General features: G+C 38.8%; 1 protein-coding gene across 4 annotated transcripts in view; it reads right to left on the bottom strand.

The window, feature by feature from the left end:
- Positions 1-23034, bottom strand: part of TAF4B (TATA-box binding protein associated factor 4b) — a 159935-nt gene that overhangs the window by 36239 nt on the left and 100662 nt on the right. For all 4 annotated transcript variants that reach the window (XM_032293146.1, XM_032293145.1, XM_032293143.1 and 1 more), the window contains 2 exons: positions 20839-20964; positions 13211-13267 (listed from right to left, as the gene is read on the bottom strand). In XM_032293146.1, the coding sequence (XP_032149037.1) occupies positions 13211-13267; positions 20839-20964 (183 nt within the window). The remainder of the gene's footprint in view (positions 1-13210; positions 13268-20838; positions 20965-23034) is intronic.

Here is a 23034-nt window from a genome sequence, read left to right on the forward strand (position 1 = left end):
TTTTTAGCCGATTTTTTAACTGGGGTTTTCTTTTTTTTTTTTTTTTTTGCTATTTTTTTATTTTAAAGAAAAACTCTTAATTTTTTTTTTTTTTTTTTTTTTTTTTTTTAACAAAAAGCTGTATGCACTTACTGCATTTGTAGTCAATCGGAATCCTTTGAGATGGCAATAATAGACACTGGGGACTTTTGGAAGGGGAAAGAAGGGACAGGAAAAAAAGTACTGAAAAACTAACTACTAGGTACTACGCTCACCACCTGGGAGCTGGAATCAACTGTACCCCAAACTTCAGCATCATGCAATATAATCATATTACAAACCTGTACGTGTACCCCTGAATCTAAAATTAAGTTGAATTTATTTTTAATAAAATCCTTTGTTATTAAACAGTTTGATCCTTGGGTCAAGTTCTTAGCATATACATTGTATATTTGGTTGCTTCAAAGACATGTATATCAATGCCTAGAGAGTTTTGAGGTCTGGAAGAAGCCACTGCCACATATATTACAGTTATGGGATTTCTCTTTAGTATGGCCGCTCTGAGGTAGATTAATGCTTGAACAAATGATTATGGATTTGCCACACTCATCACATTTGGAAAGTTTCTCTGATGTTGGTTAAGTTCTCTGATGTCGTGCACGGTGTAAATTTTGACTGATGATCTTACCACATTCATTGCAGTTTGTTTCTCTTCAATATGCATTATCTGACGTCTGGTGAAGTTTGATTGCCAAGACAAGGACTTACCACTTTTATTATATTTGTAAGATTTTTCTCACCCCTATGGATTTCCTGATATTTAGTAATGTCTGAATGCTCACTAAAGGCACTGACACACTTATTACATTTGTAAAGTGTCTCTCCAGTATGGATGGACTAGTACCTAGTGAGGTATGACTGCAGAAGAAAAAATTTCCCAGTCACTACATTTGTTTACACAAATGATTATTACTGATAAGTGAGGACATACTGCTGTCATTTTATTGATTGTTTTCTGGTGGTTTTGTATATCCATTGTACCTTTCTTCATCTGTTATTGTTTATTTTTATAGGTGGGTCATTTTCTGAAGTGATAAGGTTTGATTCCCTTCTATTTCTCTTTTGTGTATTGGTTCTACCAGTGAATTTTATAGCTTCACATCCTTTCATGATGGTAGTTATCATTTTTTCACTTTCAGATGTAAAACTCACTTGAGTATTTCTTGTAAGGCCAGCCTAATGACGATGAATTCTCTTATTTTTTTGATTGTTTGTGAGACATTTTATTTCTCCCTCATTTCTGAAGCATAGTTTTGCTGGGTATAATATTGTTGGCTGGCTTTTTTTTAAGTTTCCTTTCCAGTACTTTGAATATATTATCCCATTCTCTCCAGGCTTGTATAGTTTCTGCTGAGAAATCCACTGTTAATCTAATAAGAATTTTTTAATTTGTGAATTCCCATAATTCTTCATTCTTTTTTTTTGGTCTGCCTGTGTTGCTTCAACCTCTTCAAGTTCAAAAATTCTTTCTTCTGCTTGGTATAGTGATTGTTGAAGGTCTCAATTGTATTTTTTATTTCATTCATTGAATTCTACAGCTGTAGGATTTCTGTTTGGTTCTTTATTATGATATCTATCTCTTTATTAAATTTCTCATTGACTTCCCTGGGCATGGTGGCACATGCCTCTAGTCTCAGATACTCAGGAGGCTGAGGTGGGAGGATGGCTTGAACCCAGAACTTCAAAGTTACAGTGAGCTACGCTCAAGACACTTCACTCTAGCCTGAGTGACAGAGTAAGTAAAACCTTGTCTCTAAAACAGATAAATAAAAGCTGGGTGCCGTGACTCATGCTGTAATCCCAGCACTCTGGGAGGCCTAGGCAGGTGGATCACAAGGTCAGGAGTTCAAGACCAGCCTACCCAACATGGTGAAACCCCATCTCTACTAAAAATACAAAAATTGGCCAGGTGTGGTGGCAGGCACCTGTAATCCCAGCTACTTGGGAGGCTGAGGCAGGGAATTGCTTGAACCCAGGAGGCAGCGGTAAGCCGAGATCACGCCTCTGCACTCCAGTCTGGGTGACACAACAAGACTCCGTCTCAAAAAGCGATAAATAAAAATAAAAATTTATCCATTCAAGTTCTGAATTGTTTTCCTGATTTCACTGATTGTCTATCAGTATTCCATATCTCACTGAGCTTACTTAAGATTATTGTTCTGAATTCTTTTTCTGGCATCTTATATACTTCTTGATTAGCCTCTGTTACTGGAAAATTACTGTGTTCCTTTCCATTGATGTTTATGTGTGGTTTTTCATGTTTGATGTATCCCTACATCGATTTCCATTCATGTGGTAGAAAAGTCCCTCTTCCAATTTTATGGAGCAGGTTTCACAGAGAAAGATTTACTTACATGAATGGGTGTTGGGGTACCAGTTTGTTGAGTTCTAGGTGGACACAGTAGTGTAGTTTCTTCAGCTGTAATCCATACTAGTGACATATGCAAATGTCTCAGTGGCCTGGGCTGAGTTTGTGGTGGAGGTGGTGCAGTTTTGCTGGGTGTGGACTTACTGCGCTGTTTCTCAGGTCAGAGGCATATACACACACATGGTGGGTCCGCCAACTTGGGACTTGGATTTGGGCTACAGGGCTCTTATTCTGGCCAGGAGGCCATACACATGGTTGCTCAGCCAGCCCAAGGACATGTCTGCAAGGAGCAGCCTGTTGCCCAAAACACAGGCACACAGCTGCCTGACTGGCCTGAAGGCATGTCTGCTAGGATGGCTCAGTCTCTCAGGCCCAAAATGTGGGCTCACAGTTGTTCAGGGGGCCTTGGAGTCTGGCTGCCAGTGGAGCTGCTTTTCAGACCTTGATTGTGGTCACAGGGCTATTGGGCAGACCAGCAGCTTATCTGCGGAAGGTAGGACATTGCAGCGTTGTTTCTCAGGCCCTGAGCACAGGCATGTAGCCACAACATTGGTGCAAAAGTCTGTCAGCTGCTCAGAGGCTTGAAGGCCTCTCCCACTAAGGGGCAGGCATGCAGCAGTTTGGCCAGCTCAAGAACAGGTTCACCATGGGTAGGACTGCCAGACTATTCTTCTAGCTGGAAGTGAAGGCGGCAGGAGTTGGCTTCTCTTCTATGCAGGACCATCACAGCCAATCCTGGGCCCAGACTCCATGCTGCTGGGGTTCTGGCATTCAGCCACAAGTGTGGACTTGGTGGAATGAAGGTGGATGGAGCCCCAGTGCTGGAGAGGTGCAGTGCCTACTGACTCCTTGAGATGGGCACACTCCAGAAGTGGCTCTGTTCTCAAAATGGTGCTGTGGTGCAGCGGATTGACTCACAGGGGTGGAGCTTGGCAGTGCGCACCTTAGTGTTCCTAACTGGGGGCAATGCAGCTGTGTGAATTTGTGGTAGCTGTCTAAGCTGAGCTCAGAGCTTTTGAGGACTGAGGGATTCTCCTGTAGTAAGGACTGTACATGTTTGTGGTGGCAATGGGGGCTGGCTGGGATATTCTGATTGCCTTTTCCCTGCAATGGGAAGTCTCTCTTGACTCCAGATCCAATCCAGGTGGGAAAGACAGGACTGCAGATGCGAGGTACCCTCCTGCTGCCCTCCTGGACTTCTAATCATCACAGGTGTGTGTGTCTCCATTCCCCCGCTGCACTGTGGCACTCTCTTTGACATTCTAGTCAAATCCTATCTGTTTATTCATTGCCTTGGTCCTTTTCTGTGGAAGAGACAAGCACCTGGCTTCTCCAATCAGCCATCTTGCCAATGTCAGTCCTCAAATCTGCTTTCAATTAAACATACTTTAATTCAAAAGCAGAAGAGCCTATTATATTTTCCATTTCTACATTCCTGAAGTTCAGTTTCCCTTTGGTGTTATCTGACTTCATTCTGAATAATTCCCTAATTCTCTTATAGCAACTTCGTTGGAAATGAATTTTCTTCCTTTTTCTTTACCAGAAAATGTCTTTATTTCACCTTCATTCCAGCAGGGTATTTTCATGAGGTAAAGGATTCTAGGTTGACAGTTCCTTTTAAAAATGTTTTGCCACTTTCTTCTGACCTTCACAGGTTTTTTTTCCTTTAAGACAAAACAGTTTTTCTATTTGCTTTCTCTTTTTCCTTTTTTTTTTTTCTTTTTTTAGTTGCTCAAATTCAGATGGGATGCCATCTATTTGCTTTCTAATGAGAAATCTAGTGATTGCAATTATTGTTCTTCTATTGACATGTGTCCTTTTCTCTGGTTATTTTCAAGATTTTTATTTTCTACATCTATATAGTTTTCAGAGATTGACTATAATGTGAGTTGAACCTGGGTTTACTGACTGGGATAACTGACTCTTTCCTATCATTTTATCCTGCTATTCAGCTCATTCAGCTGAATGTGTTTTATTTTGGTTATTGTCATTTTCAGTTCCTAAATTTCCATTTTATTTTCTGGCCCTTTGCTGGAAGTTTCTACTTTTCCAATCATTTCAAGAGTGTTTATAATTGCTTCTTGGAGCATTTTTTATAGTAAACTTTGTCAGATAATTCCAACATTTATGTTATCTTGGGACTGGTATCTGTTGATTGTCTCTTCCCATAGGAGTTGAGATATTCCTGGTTCTTCATGTCAAGTAATTTTGGATTGTATCCTGAATATTTTGAATACAGTTGTCCCTTGGTATACACGGGGGATTGATTCTAGGATGCCAAAGTACACCAAAATCCACGTATATTCAGTTCTCAGTTGGCCCTTCAGAATTCGTGTATATGAAAAGTCAGCCCCCCACATATGTGGGTTTCGCATCCTGCAAACAGTGTATTTTCCATCCACAAGTGGTTGTAAAAAATCCATATATAATGGACCTGTACAGTTCAAACCTATGTCAACTGTTTTACGTTATGAAACCCTGGGTATTCTAGAAATCCTTCAGAGAATGTTAATACCTTTGTTTTTAGCATGCAGTCAACACAGGTTCAAGCCACAGATTCCAATGTGACTTCTGTGGTCTGTGGCTACAACATCAGCTCAGTTTTCAAAGCTTTCACAATGCTAATTGGATCTGCCCCACATGTGCATCCCCCAGTGGTCAATCTGGGACCTGGTGGTGGTTTGTTGATCCAGTTCTCAAAGGCTTTGGTATGTTCATTAGAATAAGATCCATATATGACAAACGTGTAGTTCAGGAGCAGGTCTAGGAGTTTAACACAATCACATGGGGTTGCTTTCCTGAGCTCCTCCCTCTCTGTCATCTTCTCAGTAATTTCTAGTTCTCTGGAGCTCCTTCTGGCCAGAAAGCTGGCGCTTTGGCCAACTTTTCCACACACTTCTGTGATTGTATCCAGTTCCAGAATTAAGCAGTGGGAAAAATGGGGGTAGGGAATGGAGGACAGCAACCTCACCACCAGTTCAAGTAATATTTGAATTCTTATCTTCTTCTCCAATCTGTTTACTATTTACCTTTCAGTGTCCTCAAATAGCTGCTCCATGCATTCTGTCCAGATTTTATAGTTATATTCAGTGGGAGAGAAAATATGAAGTGTTTTAACTGGAACTTTTTAAAGATAGTTTAGCCAGAATTCTGACAATTGGTTTCTATTATATAATATCCCAACTAGTCTTTGTTTAATAAAATGTAAGCTTGCTTGCTCACCAACACCAGCAACAGACACCTTGTTCCAAAGAGACCAAACAGGTTTGGCAGGTTATCTTTTAAGAATATGCTTACTATTGCCTTTATGGCTAATGGAAAAGGCAGAAAAAAGCCTTCATTTCTCTTTTCACAGTCTCTCTGATAGGAAGTAGAAGTCTCTAAAATTCAAGATAGTGCCCTACAGGGCAACTAAGCAACAGTAATTGAAGATTATTGTATTCCTGGTGTTCAGTACTCATCTCCTGATTTGTAAGTACAACTCATGGTGGTACAGCCTTTAATCAAGACCCAGAAAAACATTAAGAGATTACCTTGAAGATCACACAAGTACTCAAAGGTAAAGTTCAATAGAGGTACTTCTTGATGCTAAGCACATAATTTTCAAAAATAAAAGGAAAACTAAAAATTATTGAAAACAGAAACCAAAAGATTAAGCAGAACCAGAGGTGCTAGCTGAAGAATGAATAAACCACGTTTCATATTAGCTAACAGCAAGGACAGGAAAAGGGGCTCATTTAACAGAAAGAACCAAATTTATCCAGATAGTTATGACACAGACAATATGGGAAATCAAAAAATATGTTTCTTTCTCACGCTTAGGTAGCAATGAAAACAATCATAACACCAAATAGGAATGATTGAAAAAATCAAAAGAAATAAGAGAAACAAAGTTTATCACACCAGGTTTTGAACCCAGAATACAAAGAACTAAGAATAACATCCTGTTGATTTCACAATGAAAGTTAAGTAGACATAAAGGTAACAATAAAACCCTAACACCAAACAATGGAAATGTTTTAAATAGTAAAAATTTAAATTAAATTAGATATACTTTGGAAAATTTCATGGATCTAACTCTAAAATTCTTAACAATGCTTATAATTACATCTGAATCATTACTAAAAAGATCAAGTTTACCAGGGAATGCAAAGTTAAATCCTAAAATAAACAAAGCAAACAGAAAAAAAATAATAAAAACTACTAAACCATAACAGCTGAATCTTGAGCCAAAGGAACCTAAAAAACAAGATGTGAGTTTTTATTTCTTTTCCTTTTTTGAGTCAGAGTCTCACTCTGTTGCCAGGCTTTAGGGTAGAGGCATAATCTTGGCTCACTGCAACCTCTGCCTCTGGATTGAAGCGATTCTCCTGCCTCACCCTCCCAAGTAGCTGGGACTACAGGTGTGCACCACCATGCCCAGCTAATTTTTGTATTTTTAGTAGAGATGCAGTTTTACCATGTTGGCCGGGATGGTCTAGATCTCTTAACCTCATGATTGGCCCACCTTCAACTCCCCAAGTGCTGGGATTATAGGCATGAGCCACCATGCCTGGCCAAGTCACAATTTTTTTTAAAAAATCACCATTCTACCTTATCTAAACTTCAAGGATACCACAGCAGAAATATAAGATCTTTTTTTAAGCCCTAAATACAATTATTAGGCAGTCATCCCACCAAATCAAATGGTTTAGAATCTGATTTTTCCTCCCAACCACTAAGGCAAGTTATTATGATACCAAGACACTGTCCAGAACATCTGAGATTCCTGGAATTTGATATGTAAACTCTGGTGCCTTGCTGATCAACCCTACTCATCCATCCCTACCTTCCTCAAAAAATGTTATACTCCTCATAATCTCAATTAGACAGCACTCTTTAACTGAAAGCAATACCATTTGATTTATAAACTGTGTAAAATATAAATGTGCAACAGTTATTCTATATTACAATCATTTTTTTTTTTTTTTTTTTCCAGTTATCACCCTTACACTCTTTTATCTTCTCATTTTCTTTCCAGTCCTCTGGAAGGAAAGAAATAACATATTCATGGTCTCTCAAATCTAAATCTAAGAGCATGATAATATCTATCTTAAATGTTACTACAGTTAATGTTTTTAAGCTACTGATTTTTTCTTTTGTGCCTCACCTTCCCCTAAATTATGACAATCTTGTATTATAAGCAGAACAGGTATCATTGAATTCATTTTAAATACAAGGAAACAGAGGTAAGTTCAAAGAATTAAAGTAACTTTCCCCAAAGCAAGCATTTGATAATGGCAGGCTGAATCTAGAATCCAAGACACTTTACTTCCAGTTCAATGCTATATTTTTTTAAATAGGCATTTTTCTACTAAGAGAAAAGTCTCTCAAAACACACAGATCCTACACATCAAAATTAAGTATGCATGCAATCTTCTTGTGAATCTCTAATATTTTCTTTTCCATTTAAGGTATACCAGTAAAGAAATACTACCATTAAAGTTATCTTGTAAAAATATCCATGAAGGAAACCTAGTGGAGCTTTCATGGTTCCAGGAGAACCTACAGAAAGATAATTGGATGACAAATGTACTATGATTGTTCAAGAGGCCAAATCTCAGGTTCCCAAATCACAGTACTTTGACCATTTAGTTAGTGGGGAAATAAAAGGGATGCATTTCAAAGCCCTGCTTCTTTCTCATCCTAGACCAATGGTTCTCAGTGTGATCTGCAGAGCAGCAGCAGCAATAGCAACAACATCTGGTAATTTATTAGAAATCCCATTTTCAGGTCCTACCCTAGATGTGCTACAGTATTATAAACTCTGGTTGTGGGACCTAGCAATCTGTAGTTTAACAAGCTCTCCAGATGATTTTATGCATGCCAAAGTTTGAGAACCACTGTCCTAGACTATCAATGCTTTGAAATCGTACAATCTGTTTCTCTGCTGTCATATACAAGCTCTTTATAACCTGTCTTTTAAGAATGTCTTCCCTTGCTATATTAATTTGATTGCTAGAATGTACTGTTAATGACAGATTTCATTTGTTCATTTGTTCCTGTCCAGTATTCCATGAGTTTTGGCCATATAGAACTTGCATGAAGCTTAAATACAAATTGATTTAATTTAATAGTTTGTCTTAACTATCACCTTTCATTGACGTCATATATTTTCAAATTTCATTTTAAAAATATACCGTGCAGTTCTCATACCTAAATATTTTGTAATCTGTAATGAGCCTTATGATTCAGTATTTTATTTCTTGTAAAAACTGAGTTTTTATTACCTATTATTTTCTATAAACAAAAATCCCCAAAACTTCAGGACACATGGTTTCTAATCTGGTTTGCATTTTAATCATTTAGTATTTATTCTTTTGCCTAGTTCCTACAGGTTGCACTGTGAAGCAAACATACAACAGGTCTTGAATTCCTTTTTTGTCCCCCACCATCCGATAACAAATCAAAGTGGAATGCTAGGAATTGTTAAAAGGAAAGTAAATGAATTCTTTGTCTCACCCTCTGCACAGATGCACTGAACTCACACATTTCCCAAAGGAGAAGGAAGAAATCCAAAAGGAAGTAAGGGTCACAAAATATATAACGATTAAATCAAAATGTTTGAACTGCAAAGTCAGACAGCCAGCTCTACAAAATTCTGGATGATGGGCTAAGAAAATAGTGAGGGCTAGATTTTAATCTAGGACATACAACACACATTTCATACACGTTTACAGCTGCATTAAACAAAAATATGCCTGCTTGTCTGAAGTTAGAGTTTGGCAATTAGTAATCTATTTATAATAAAATTTTCAGCAGGGCACAGTGGCTCACATCTGTAATCCCAGAACTTATGGAGACTGAGACAGAAGGATCTCTTTAGGCCACAAAATCAAGATTAGCGTGGGCAACACTGGAAGACCCCACCTCTACAAAAAAATTTAAAAATTAGCTGGGTGTTGTGGCATGTACCAGTGGTCCCAGCTACAGTACTTGGTAGGCTGAGGTAGGAGGACTGCTTGAGTCCAGGAGGTCAAAGCTGCAGTGAGCTGAGACCACAGCACTGCACTCTAGCAAAGGTGACAGAGCGAGACCCTTCTCAAAAAAAAAAAAAGTTCACAAAGAGATGGTTAAATGCAAGAATCCCAGGACTTATATTTTAGGAAAAGTATCTAGAAGAATTCTAAAAATTTCAGAATTTGAAAGGGCTAGTACTGAAAATATAAAGTTATAATCGCGAGAAAAAGAGAGAGGATGCTTATAATGTTTTTTTAGGCAACAGAGAAAGGGAAAGAAGACAGCCCTAAGTTGAAAATAAAACATCTGAATTACAGGAATATCCACAGACATATCATCTGGTTTTCAAATACACAGATAACCTGTTAGGTCAATAAGAGCACTATGCAGCAGAAACTTCCTCAATGGAGTCAGAGTAGGCTAATGGCCAACCCAAAGGCAGTCTGTTTTTAAGTGCCAAAAGAGAATGACAAAATTGAAAAAAGTTGATAGGAGGAATGAAAAGTAATTATTTGACACTTTTATAAAAACTTGTCCATTTTAACACAATTTGCCCTTACATCTGGAATGCAAAGATGAACAGCCTCTAAAACTTTATTAAGAAAAACTATAGGAGAAATGATCTGGGTGCAGTGGCTCACCCCTGTAATCCCAGCACTTTGGGAGGCTGAGGTGGGCAGGTCACCTGAGGTTGGGAGTTCAAGACCAGCCTGACCAACATGGAGAAACCCTGTCTCTATTAAAAATACAAAATTAGCTGGGCATGGTGGCACATGCCTGTAATCCCAGCTACTTGTAAGGCTGAAGCAGGAGAATTGCTTGAACCCGGGAGGTGGGGGTTGCAATTGTGGATCGCGCCATTGAACTCCAGCCTGAGCACAAGAGCGAAACTCTGTCTCAAAAGAAAAAAAAAATTTTAGTTTTTTTTTTTTTTGAGACAGAGTCTCACTCTATCGCCCAGGCTGGAGTTCAGTGGTGCCATATCGGCTCACTGCAACCTCTGCCTCCCAGAGTCAAGCAATTCTTGTGTCTCAGGCTCCTGAGTAACTGGGATTACAGGTGTGCACCATCATGCCCAGCTAAGTTTTTGTATTTTTAGTAGAGATGGGATTTCACCATGTTGCCCAGGCTAGTCTTGAACTCCTAAGCTCAGATAATCCACCCACCTCAGCCTCCCAAAGTGCTAGGATTACAGGTGTGAGCCACCACGCCTGGCCTAAAAATTCTAGCCCTTAACAGTTGAAAGCAAATATGGATTAAGATTGTGAATGAAGGGGATTCAGATTGATTTAATATTCACATGAAAAACACCACTGCTGAAACATTTCTCAGCATAAATAAAGCCTACAGCTTCTTTAAAGAGTTCTTTGAAGATCTGCATTTATAAGACAGCCAGTAATCTTTTATTCTTTCCTATGACAAGCCTGGTAGGTAGGTAGGTAGTTACCTCAAAAGGGAAAACAAATCAGTTCTAAAACAAGTACGCATAAGGCATCTATGCTAAAAAAAATTTCACAAATGAACAAAGAAAACTGCTCAGACAGCCAAATACCAAAAATTCACAAACCAAAGCATCATAGTTTATACCAGCATGATGGTGATTAGTGCATCCCAAATGCTAACCTCACAAATTACCATATAAGCAAACAGTCCAACTCTATATTAAGATATGGGCAATATTTATGCAATCAAACAAAATACACTGTCACTGCATGCTTGATTCTGAACTAGAACCCCTTAGAAGGGGCAGGAGGATGACAAAAAAATGACAATATTAGAATTTCACCAAACATTTGCAATACAGAGCAGCTCTGTTCTTAGAAAGGGGCCAATGTATTTGATTCCTTTTTTTGATCAAAGAGGATTTATGATAGGAAGCAACTAGAAAACTTGGAAAATATTTCGGAAAGAAATTATATTGAGTTCCTTTATCCTTGCTTGGAAAAAGAAATAAATGGAGGTGCAAAGGGAGAGAAAAACACAGGTTTGCTACCACCTGTTCTCATTAAAAGAGGCTTTTCTTTTGGTGGGGGGGTACATTTCCTCCCACAGTTTTCTTTGAAAAATGTTGTCCACCTATTCATCCCTTAGGAAATTATTAAACAACATACTAAAATAAAATGCAAACAAAAACAAAAACATCTCATACAAAGCTGAAGGAAAAATTAATCTAAGATTCAGATGCTCATGAAGGTTTATGAAGGAGGACAGGCAGGGTAAGGTTAAAAGGGTAAGCTTTCTGTTGCATATTTTCCAAAAAGGGAATGCAATTAGAAGATAAGCATCTAGTCAGTCCTTAATTAAAACAAGGTGGGATACCCATGATTCAGAGCAACAGTAGGTTGCCCATCCCTAAATAATCTATCCTCATGCCAGGTTTGCTTAAAAGATTATAGGTACAGTTCTCATATTTCTAGATACATTTTCCACTGGAAAGATATTAGTATGAGGAATATTTTGTTGCTGAAAATAAAATATTTCTGCTTTCAACTTTTTAAAGTGTTCTCCCTTTCCAACGCTCTCTGTCCCAATTCTGAAATTCCATCTAAAGTTCATGTATTTTCCTTCTCTATGTTAATGAAAACACACCACACTGATTGTAAGAATCTTACTAGATTTCCAGTTGTTTTGCCTCAATTCCTACATTAATCCAAACAATAAGAGCCTTTAAAACATTCATAAATAACCTGCTGCTGCTGCACCTAGGAGCCAACTGCAACAATGTTGAGCAATAACAAATTTCATAGTTCAAGAGGCACAGTTAAGGGAAAAGGTTGCTCAGAAAATCACTGTTATTTAGCACAAAGATCCTTAAAAATTGCATGAAATCAGCGAAGTAACTATAGAAACCAATTTCTTCAGCTCCATATCACACGTCTCACACCTCAATTGTCTTTATTATCGTCTGCTGTCAGATCCTTAATCAGAAATGTGAACAGGCTTGATGATTTATTCAGGAGGGAAAAGAATCTGTAGGTCAAGTGAAAAATTTCACACACACACCCATACATACACTGCATCTTCAACCTTAGGTACTTTCATTTCATTCTGTTCTCAGCAGCTCTGGGGGCAACTCCAGTGAGATCCAATATTAAGGCTCAATTAAAATAAGCTCCAATTAGTGGAGCTTTTTTCTCTGGGGCTAGAAAAGTCAGGAAATGGATATTGGGAAATGTAAAAAGTCAGCTACTGAGAGGAGGCTGCAGACATAAATGAACTTATTTGTTGATTTCTACAGTTGCTATGCAGAGGCCTCTGGGAGTAAAAGCTTAACCAGTCTAAGCTATAAACTAAAACCCCTGCAGCTAAACATGAACTGTGTGAAACAAGGGCTCCATTCCAGAACAGAAAACTGCTGGGCCCAGAAAATTAAAAGCCAGAGGCATTTTCCATTTAAAACTAAATCCCAGTACCGCCTCCCAGCCAAAGAATTATAAGCAGTATCAGATTTACAAAACGAACAATTACCCTGGAAAAATGTAGCCTATTGTACAGTCCCAGATGCTAAATCTCAAAAGTTTCTTTTTTTTAAATCTCACATTATATTCCTCCAAGTATATTGCTGTAGTTTACAAAGAGCCATTTCGAGACAGGCCTAAGCCTTGAAAATAAATTTTAAAAAGACAGCACATAACTCATTGACCTCATTTGAAGTACTGCCCTTGCCTTTAGCAGTTCCTGTCCTTCCCCAAGGCTTCTGCAAATGGTATGCAACAGCAAAATAAACCCTGACCTAATTGCCAGGAGAGAGCTGCCAACCTTCCCTTAAACACAAAGACAAGCATGGTAACTTGAAAGTCTTACCTCTTTGGCTTTTTGCTTTAATCTCAGCTGTTCTGGATCTTCTTTATTAGAACGACTCTATCAAAGGAAAAGAAAATTTTAATAGAAATTACTAGCATCTAAACCCCATAGTTGCCATTAAATATTTAATAAATAACAATTTTCTCTTGTGATTGAATGTCTTAGCTCCAGGGGAAAATGCCTCAATCCAGTTTAGCTGCACTCCCACCCTGGTTTCCCCCACCCCCTCATCATCTGGGCTGGCTGCTGCAGTTCTAGCCTGGAGGAAGCTTATACTGAAAATGATGCTAACAATGTCAGTCAGGTCCAGTTGAGGCATGACGTTGTTCTTGCTGGAACACTGAAAACTAAAAAATTGATGGTACAGATGAAGGAAAAGAAAAAAAGAATAGTTGTTGGTTTAAATGAATAAAAACAACCCATACTGGCTGATCTTCAGGTGAAGCCAATTTCGGAAAACAGGGTATTCAAGGACTATAAAAATCAAGAAGTTGACTAACCTTGAACCAAATCACTCTCTTTAAAGGCATAAGTTCTAAAATTATAAGTAGAAAATACACCCCAGTATTTTAATCATCTTTGGGTTCTCTACAGCACTTAACAGAATGCTGTGGACAAAGTTCAATAATTTATTGGATGTCGCTTTCCATAGCACAGGACTGGCATAAGAAGAAAGCCGTCTTCTATGTATCAAGCTATGATGGAATAAAGGGTGAGGAACTTTATTTCTGACACCATGAACATCTGTCCACTGGAAAACATGTTTGGGATATGTATATCCTTTTTCTCATGTCAAAGTTATTTAACTGCTTATAAATCTGAATATTTGTTCTATAAAATGCAACCTTAACTAAGTAAGCTAATATCTAGATAACTAACTAAATAAAAGCTAAAAGTATTTCATATTTACTAAGTTTACCTGATACATTTATTGATTTACCAGTACCTTTGGTTAAAGGAAAATATAAGACATTATCTTCAAATCTGAGTGCCTACTAATTTCAAATATCTTAAATATCTATACAAATTCAACCCAAAGCTGGTAAAATTTTTCTTCATTTTAGTCCCCAATCTACTAAGACATTTCATTTCAAAGATAAACTGTTTTGTTACTCTAGCTACAGTATCAGCAGAGAATGAGTCTGTATATAAGTATTTATATTAAAATATGCATTATGTATATAATATATGTGGGTGTGTATAAAATATTTTGCCCCAATATAAAATGGGCACATTTTGGTATCAAGTCTTTGTCAGTGATCAAAGATTTATTGGTCATCCATAGTACAGATTCTATTCTGTATGCCACTGTTCTAGACCTTGGAGACAGATGATATAAGGAGACAAAATAACTGTAATAATTCAAGTAACTTACATTTTAAGAAGAGAAAAATAAACAATTTTATAAAAATGAAACACATGATATGTAAAACATTAGTGATGGGTAAAAACGCAAAATAAGTAATTGCTGACACTGCTAAGTGCTATAAAGGAGATTAAATAGGCCTGAGGTAGTGGCTCACACCTGTAATCCTAGTACTTTGGAAGGCCATGGTGGGGGAACCATTTGAGCCCAAGTTTGAGACCAGCCTGTGTAATGCAGCAAGATACCATTTCTACTAAAAAAAAAAAAAAAAAAAAAAAATTAGGCGTACTGACACGTGCCTATTGTCTCAGCTATTCGGCAGGCTGAAGTGGGTGGGTAGGCCTGCAGTGAGTTATTATCATGCCACTGCACTTCAGCCTGGGTAACTGAATGAGACCCTGTTTCAAAATAAAATAAATTTAATTTGGGTGTGGTGGTGTGCACCTGTGGTCCCAGCTACTTGCGAGGCTGAGACCCAAGAATTGTTTGAACCCAGAAGGTGGAGGTGGCAGTGAGCTGAGATAGCGCCCTGCACTCCAGGATGGATGACAGAGTGAGACCCTGTATCAAAAAAAATAGTAATAATAATTTAAAAATAAAATATATAAAATTTAAAATTGAAATTGAAAACAAAAATAAAGAAAATAAATAGAATAATGTGATAGAAAGAGAAGTGTGGTGTGTACTTCTCCAGCTAGGATAGTAGGGAAGACATTTCTGAGAAGTGATGTTTGATTAGAGATCTAAATGACAAGAAAGATGTAGTCATGCAAAGATCTGGGGGGAAACAATACAAGCAGAAGAGACAGTAATTGCTAAAGCCTTAAAATGGGAACATACTCGAGGAAAGAAAGATGGCCCATGTGGTTGAAGCATAGAAAAAAATTGAAAGAGAAAGGTTGGAGATCATGTGTCACCTTGTAGGCCATGTTAAAGGAGTTGGGTGTTTAATTTTAGCTGTAAAAATTGGGCCAGGTGTGGTGGCTCATGCTCATAATCCCAGCACTTTTGGAGGCTGAGGTGGGCGGATCACCTGAGGTCAAAAGTTTGAGACCAGTCTGACCAACATGGTGAAACCCCCGTCTGTACTAAAAATACAAAAATTAGCCAGGCATGGTGGCAGGTCCCTGAAATCCCAGCCACTTGGGAGGCTGAGGCAGGAGAAACACCTGAACCCAGGAGGCGGAGGTTGCAGAGAGGCGAGACCACCATTGCACTCCAGCCTGGGCAACAAGAGCAAAACATCTGAAAAAAAAAAAAAAAAATCTACTGGCATGTTTGGAACACAAGGGTGAGATGCCACTGATGTAACACTTTCAAAAAATGGCTCTGTCCACTCTGTAGAGGGTGCACTGCAGGGATCCAAGATTGAAGGCACAGGCACACAGAGCTTTTCGTAGACTGCTCTAAAGCAACTGTTGTGAAAAAGAGATTGACTAGAAAGAAGTCATAGCATATGGGACTAGCTTCATAGCACAGAAGCTGATAAACAGTTGCATTCAAAACATATCTTTGCAGGAAAACCTGATGAGATTTGTTGATGGGCTGGATATAGATTATGAAGTAAAGAGAAAGAGAGGAATCAAGGATGACTCCTGGGATTTTGGCCTAAGCAACTTGGAGGATGGTAATTGCAAATAACTTTTTTTTTTTTTTTTTTTGAGACTAAGTTTCACTCTTGTTGCCCCGGCTGGAGGGCAATGGCCCAATCTTGGCTCACTGCAACTCCACCTCCCGGGTTCAAGCAATTCTCTTGTCTCAGCTTCCTGAGTAACTAGGGTGACAGGCACCTGCCACCATGCCAGGCTGATTTTTGGTATTTTTAGTAGAGATGGGGTTTCACCATGTTGGCCAGGTTGGTCTCCAACTCCTGACTTTAGGTGATCTGCCCACCTCAGCCTCCCAAAGTGCTGGGATTACAGGTGTGAGCCCCACCGTGCCCGGCTGGCAACTGCAGCTTTCTAAGAGAGTAGAGATCTAAGAAAAAGCAGACTTAGGGAAAGGGAACTCAATGGTCAGTTTTCGATGCCTAATTAGAAGTCTAATATCCTAAGTTGAGCGCAAGTTTGGCACATTCAAGGAAAAGAAAGGTCAGTGTAGCTGGGGCAGAGTAGGAGAGTGCCAAATAACATGAGGCCTTTTAAAATTTGCTAATAAGAACTTTACATTTTAAGTTCTACAGGAACTCACTGAAGGCTTTTAAGCAACAGAGACAAACATGATTATAAAAACATTATTCTGACCATAGTAGGAGAAATAGAAGGGATTGTAGAAGGAAAAGAGAACCAGTTAGAAGGTAGCATAAAAGTCCAAATGAAAGATAAATTAGACTAGAGTAGTGCCAACAGTGATGAAGAAAAGCTGGAAACATTTTAGAAATAAGATAAGAGGTGATTTGGATGTGGGGAGAGACGAGATACAGAATGGAGGTAAAGATGACTCTTATGTTTTTTGGCTTGAATGTCTGGGCAAATGATGGTGTCATTTATTGAGTCAGGAAAATCTATGACAGTAAAAGGTATTTAGAGGGGAAAGGAATAACAGGAGCCCTTTTGGACATATTAATTTTGAAATAACCATTAGCCAATGAAGTCATGTCAAGCAGGCAATTAATGGTATGAGTCCAAATTTTCAGAATGCAGGCTAAATTGGAGATACAAACTTAAGAGAGAATAAAGACAGAGAAGGTGGCATAGGATTGAAAGCTATGAAATCCAATATTTAGATGTCTGGTAAAGAAGGAAAAGCCAAAGGAGATAAAGAGCAAGTATTATCATATTCAATAATAACTAAACTAGTATTTAATAGTTTATGACCTTGTTTACAACACAGTAAGTGGAAACAAAACACCAAAAAACCACCTCATTACAATGACTAAGTGCTCACTTATAACACTTGAGGGCTCAAGAAAGAGCATCTTTCTGTCCCATCTTCCTGCTCTTCCTAATGCAGTAGGTGCCAACGTGGGGCCTGAGACTGAGACAGCAGGAAGCTGCACAGTGACAAGGCTATGGTGCCCCATATCCTTATGGTGAGCTGGGGCATTTGAAGGTATAGGCCAGTGGTGAAGAATACAAGGCGGTGAGGGAGTGGCAGTCTTATCAAGGAATAGGCCAGTAAGCATGGTAGGCAATTATACAGCAATGAAATTGGATGGAGAAATTACTAGTAGCAGACAGAGGACTCAGCCAGCATGGCTAGTTGAGAGATTAGTTACATTGATCAAATAATTGATAGAGGACATAAGTTAAACATATGAAGGATAATGGGAGCCAAGTTTCTCAAGACGGGAGAATGTTTTTACAAACATGGAGAGATTAAGGGTAGAAAGAACTCTGAAGCCCTGAATTGGAGTTGCAGGTATCCATACAAACTCATGATTTTATAATATATACAGATATAGAAATAGTTACGGATGGACATTTGTGTGTATATATACATATCTGTACATATACATATCATATATGCATTTCCTAGATCTGTCCTTTGAGAGGACCTACATGCAATAACACCCGTTTAGCAATGAATACACTCTATGACCTAAGCTTGGTTTCTGAATGCCGTCCTCAATCAAAAAGAAGGCAGGCTACTTAAAAAATGGCTGATTTCAGGGCTACAGCACTAAAAGCTGGGCCTGGAGTGCCTTGTGCCTGAAAGTAAGGACATGCTCAGTGAGTGATGGATGGACACATTACTAAGGGACAGAAGTGACAGCTGGAAGCGTCTCCCACTCAGGGGTAATTTGAGCGACAAAATAAATGACAGTAATGAATTACAACCTATTGAAACAAAGAGAAATCATGAGTCCATACTAATATGAATAAAGAAGGGAAGCTCTTCCACATGGTAGGGTGCTAACTGCGGACAGTCGGTGGGAATAAAGAATTGACATTTTGCAATCAGGACAGAGGTAGCTGATTTAGGCAGACATCACAACAGATGCTATGGTTAATACATGAAGGTTTGATGAGGAATAGGATATCGGCATGATCTTAGAATACATTCCTATGAAAAACTAATTGATTACAAAGGGAAAAATGAGCCTGGGCAATGTAGTGAGACTCTATCTCTAAAGAATTAAAAAATTTATCCAGGTGTGGTGGCACATGCCTGTAGTCCCAACTACTTAGGGGGCTGAGGTGGGAGATTGCTTAAGCCCAGGAGGTCGAGGCTATAGCGAGCAGTGATCATACCACTGCACTCTAGTCTGGGCAACAAAGCAAGACCCTATCTCAAAAAAATAAAAATCAAAAACAAAAAGTAGAGGAGACGGCAAGTTTAAAATAGAGAGAATTAGTAGGTACCCATATGATCCTTTTGATATGATCAGCTGAGAAGAATGTGGCATCATTTCTGTGCATTCCTGCCAAGAATGCTTGACCTAAGTAAAATCATAAGAAAATCTTAGATCAGCCCCGGTTGAAGGTCATCCTACTAGAAGGTAAGGCTTATACTCTTGAAAACTGTCAAGGGCATAAAAGAGAAAGACTGAGAAACCCTAAAAGGGTCTGAAAAGAGATGACAACTACATCAAATGCAAATTCCTAAATCAGAAAATGGATCATGAAAGAAAAAGAGACATGGTTGGGCCAACTGGTGAAATCAGAATGGGTTCTGTGCATTCGATGATAGTGGTGCAAACAAAAATGCTTAGGAGAGGTGGGACATCATATCTGAAGACTACTTTCAAAAAGGTTAGGAAAAGAAAAATGGCTAGGCACAGTGGCTCATTCCTGTAATCTCTGCACTTTGGGAGGCTGAGGCAGGAGGACTGCTTGAGTCTAGGAGTTTGAGATCAGCTTGAACATTGTTGGGAGATCCTGTCTCCACAAAAGATGAAAATTTAGCCAGGCGTGGTGGTATGTGCCTGCAGTCCTAACTACTTGAGAAACTGATGTGGGAAGACTGCTTGAGCCTGAGAGAAGACTGCAGTGAGCCACAATCACATCACTATACTCCAGCCTAGTAACAGGGTGAGGCTGTCTCGAAAAGAAAAAAGAAAAGGAGAGAGAAAGAGGAGAGAAAGAGAAGAGGGGAGGGGAAGAAAGAAAGGTAGGAAGAGAGGAAGTGGGGAAGTGGGGAAGGGAGAAAGGGAGGATGAGAGGAAGGGGACTAATGACTGTGTGTATAGAAAGGGTAAAGAGATAAGGCCAGGCATGGTGGCTCATGCCTGTAATCCCAGCACTTTGGGAGATGCAGGTGGACGGACTGAGCTCAGGAGTTCGAGACCACCCTGGACAACATGGTGAAACCCCATCTCTACTAAATCACAAAAAAATCGGCTGGGCATGGTGGTGAGCGCCCGTAGTCCTAGCTACTCAGGAGGCTGAGACAGGAGAATCGCTTGAGCCTGGGAGGCAGAGGTTGCAATAAGCTGAGATCATGCCACTGCATTCTAGCTTGGGCTACAGAGTGAGACTCTGTCTCAAAAAACAAAATGTAAGGGTAGAAATAAAGCAAATGTAGTAAAATGTTAAAATTGGGGAAACTGGGAAAGGGGGCTGAGAGTACTTTGCACAGTTTTGGCAACTTTTCTGTGAGTATTAAATAATTTCAAAATAAATTAGTTTTTCAAAAAGCAATTGGTATGTGATTAGGAACAAATACTCTAAAAAGGGAAGCTATCAAGAACACTAGAAATTAAAACAAATGTGCTTAAAACAAAAATTAAGACTCTAGTGCTGAATCTTTAAGATTTCTCACAATGACCCCACACCTATGAAGAAATGTGGAGCTTCAAAATGGAAACTGTAGTGGAATCAGCTTTTACTTCATCTGACATTAATAACCCAGGAAAATGTTTAAATAAAGGAGAAGGAAAATAAATAAATAAATAGCCTTACTGTTCTTTTACTCTATTTCCACCTAGCCTGTATTTTGTTCCACAAAATTCAAATTACTAATTTTACCCATAACCTTCCTATCTACTTTCCAAATTTCCCCCTCTCAACTTCAACTTGGCATGCATCAAATTGGACTTCTAAATAGACCCTGAAATTTTACAAAACATTTTACCTGGGGCTGGGGATAGGGAGGACACACAGGAAATGTGAGGAGACAAAAGATTATGACTCATTAAACTAAATTAACTGAAAGCCACCACACCATCCCGGCTGTGAGACATCCTATTAGTAATTTCATTTTAGGAAATCCTCTGGAGAAATCTAAAGGCCTAATAAAACCACAACAGTCAGCCAATGACAAAGCCACCTCTGACCACACTGCCAGGCCACGTTCACTCATAAATCACACTGGCCCTTACCTTGGCTGCCTTAAGTAACATTTCTCTTTCTTCCAAATCCTTTCTCTGCTTCTCCAATTGATCCAGCTTTTCAAGAAATTTGAGCTGTGACCTGGTATCACTACACAGGATATAATTTTCACTTGCCTGGGAAAAAAAAGAAAAAAGAAAGTCTTATAATGATCCTGGGCAGCATATTCTACATTAGGTATTGTTATAAACCTGCTAAAGGCAAGAACACCAACATAAATAGGAAGCTAAACTTTCAGAAGGTAATGGTTTTGTTTCTATTAAACAAACATCCCCCCCACACCCACCCCACTAGAAAATAAACTTAACATTTCATTTTTCTTGTTTTATTTTATTTTATTTTTTATTTTTGAGATGGAGTTTCACTCTTGTTGCCCAGGCTGGAGTGCAATGGTGCAATCTCAGCTTACTGCAACCTCCACCTCCTGGGTTCAAGCGATTCTCCTCCTGAGTAGCTGGGATTAACAGGCATTCGCCACCATGTCGGCTAATTTTGTATTTTTAGTAGAGATGGGGTTTCTCCCTGTTGGTCAGGCTGGTCTTGAACTCCCAACCTCAGGCGATCCACCTGCCTTGGCCTCCCAAATCCTGGGATTATAGGCATGAGTCATTGTGCCTGGCCTCATCCTTAAAATTTGAGAGGTGATTAACCAGTTATGTTTCAAAGACCTTTCCTAGTAAACATCATTGAGGGGTGCGGGGGAAGGAATCAAGCCAAGAAGATCCTTCCAACAATAGGATGTAGAAACTAAAGAGTGGTCCGTTCACCAATAACTTAAATCTTTCTAGATTATTATCTACCTCAGCAGACTTTAAGTAATTAAATCTTAGTTTTGTGAAAGACAGAAAGCAAGAAACAATCACCTCACTGAAAAATATACCAAAGATGAAAGTTATCAACTTGGTTACCATGGTTAGATTGGTTTAACCTTGACAACTGAATATAACTTCTTTTTTTTTTTTTTTTTTTTTTTTAGAGAGGGAGTTTCGCTTTTTTTACCCAGGCTGGAGTGCAATGGCGCGATCTTGGCTCACCGCAACCTCTGCCTCCCGGGTTCAGGCAATTCTCCTGCCCCAGCCTCCCGAGTCGCTGGGATTACAGGCACGCGCCACCATGCCCAGCTAATTTTTTGTATTTTTAGTAGAGATGGGGTTTCACCATGTTGACCAGGATGGTCTCGATCTCTTGACCTCGTGATCCACCCGCCTCGGCCTCCCAAAGTGCTGGGATTACAGGCTTGAGCCACCGCGCCCAGCCTTGAATATAACTTCTAACAAAATACAACCTAAGTCAAGATAGCAAACATTAAATCCTGAAATGCTATTTTGAAGATTAACAGGAAGTGTGAATTTGGACAGAAACTGCAGTCAAAGAAATTTAATATATAATTTATAAAAGAGAGCCATAACAGAAGTATAAATTGTCTTAATTGTTCCATAAAATGATAAAATGCAAATTGCTCAATTAATTCTGTAGGTATAAAACAGTGCTTTCCCACCTAAATCTTTTCTAATTTTCTTCACCTACACAGCTGCCTCTTCCACCTCTATGAATGTGTATAGGGAGAAGTGGGAGATGAAGTTAGGGGAGGTGATGGGACAGGAAGAGCTTTCCAGTCACTGTTCAAGACATCCTGCCATCTACTCATCTCAGTAATTCAGAAACTGTACAGTAGAAAAACCAAAGGTCTTTAAACAACAGTCAGTGCCTGGCCTGGAAATCACGAGCACCACACCACTCCCATCTTTGTTTTATCCCCATGCTTATGGCTGATTCAATTAACTGGGACTGAGAGATTTCATATGCCCAAGATTCTTTTTAAATTAAATTTTTATTGTTGGTATTTAACTAGATCAAAAGAGTATTACATAGTTTAAGGAACAAGGATATATTAGTGCTACTTATTTTACTTCATGTTTAATACAAAAAGAATTTTCAAATGTTTTTAAAGTTAAATAACACAAGATAGAATATTGAATACATTATAGGCTAACCATAGAGGTTAAATATAATAACCAGTGGTTTCTTAAACACTTAATCTATACCATTTTTGTGTTTAGACACTCTGGAAATAGTTTAATGATGCAATTTAATTTAAAAGGGACAGCAAACATTAAATTAAAAAGGGACACAGACTTTTAAAATTTTAACCCAATCATATTCTCATGCTAAGATTCCTTCCTCTC

The sequence above is a fragment of the Sapajus apella genome, unplaced genomic scaffold, assembly GCF_009761245.1.
Source record: "Sapajus apella isolate SASKATOON/1434 unplaced genomic scaffold, GSC_monkey_1.0 scaffold29, whole genome shotgun sequence".
Taxonomy (NCBI): Eukaryota; Metazoa; Chordata; class Mammalia; order Primates; family Cebidae; genus Sapajus; species Sapajus apella.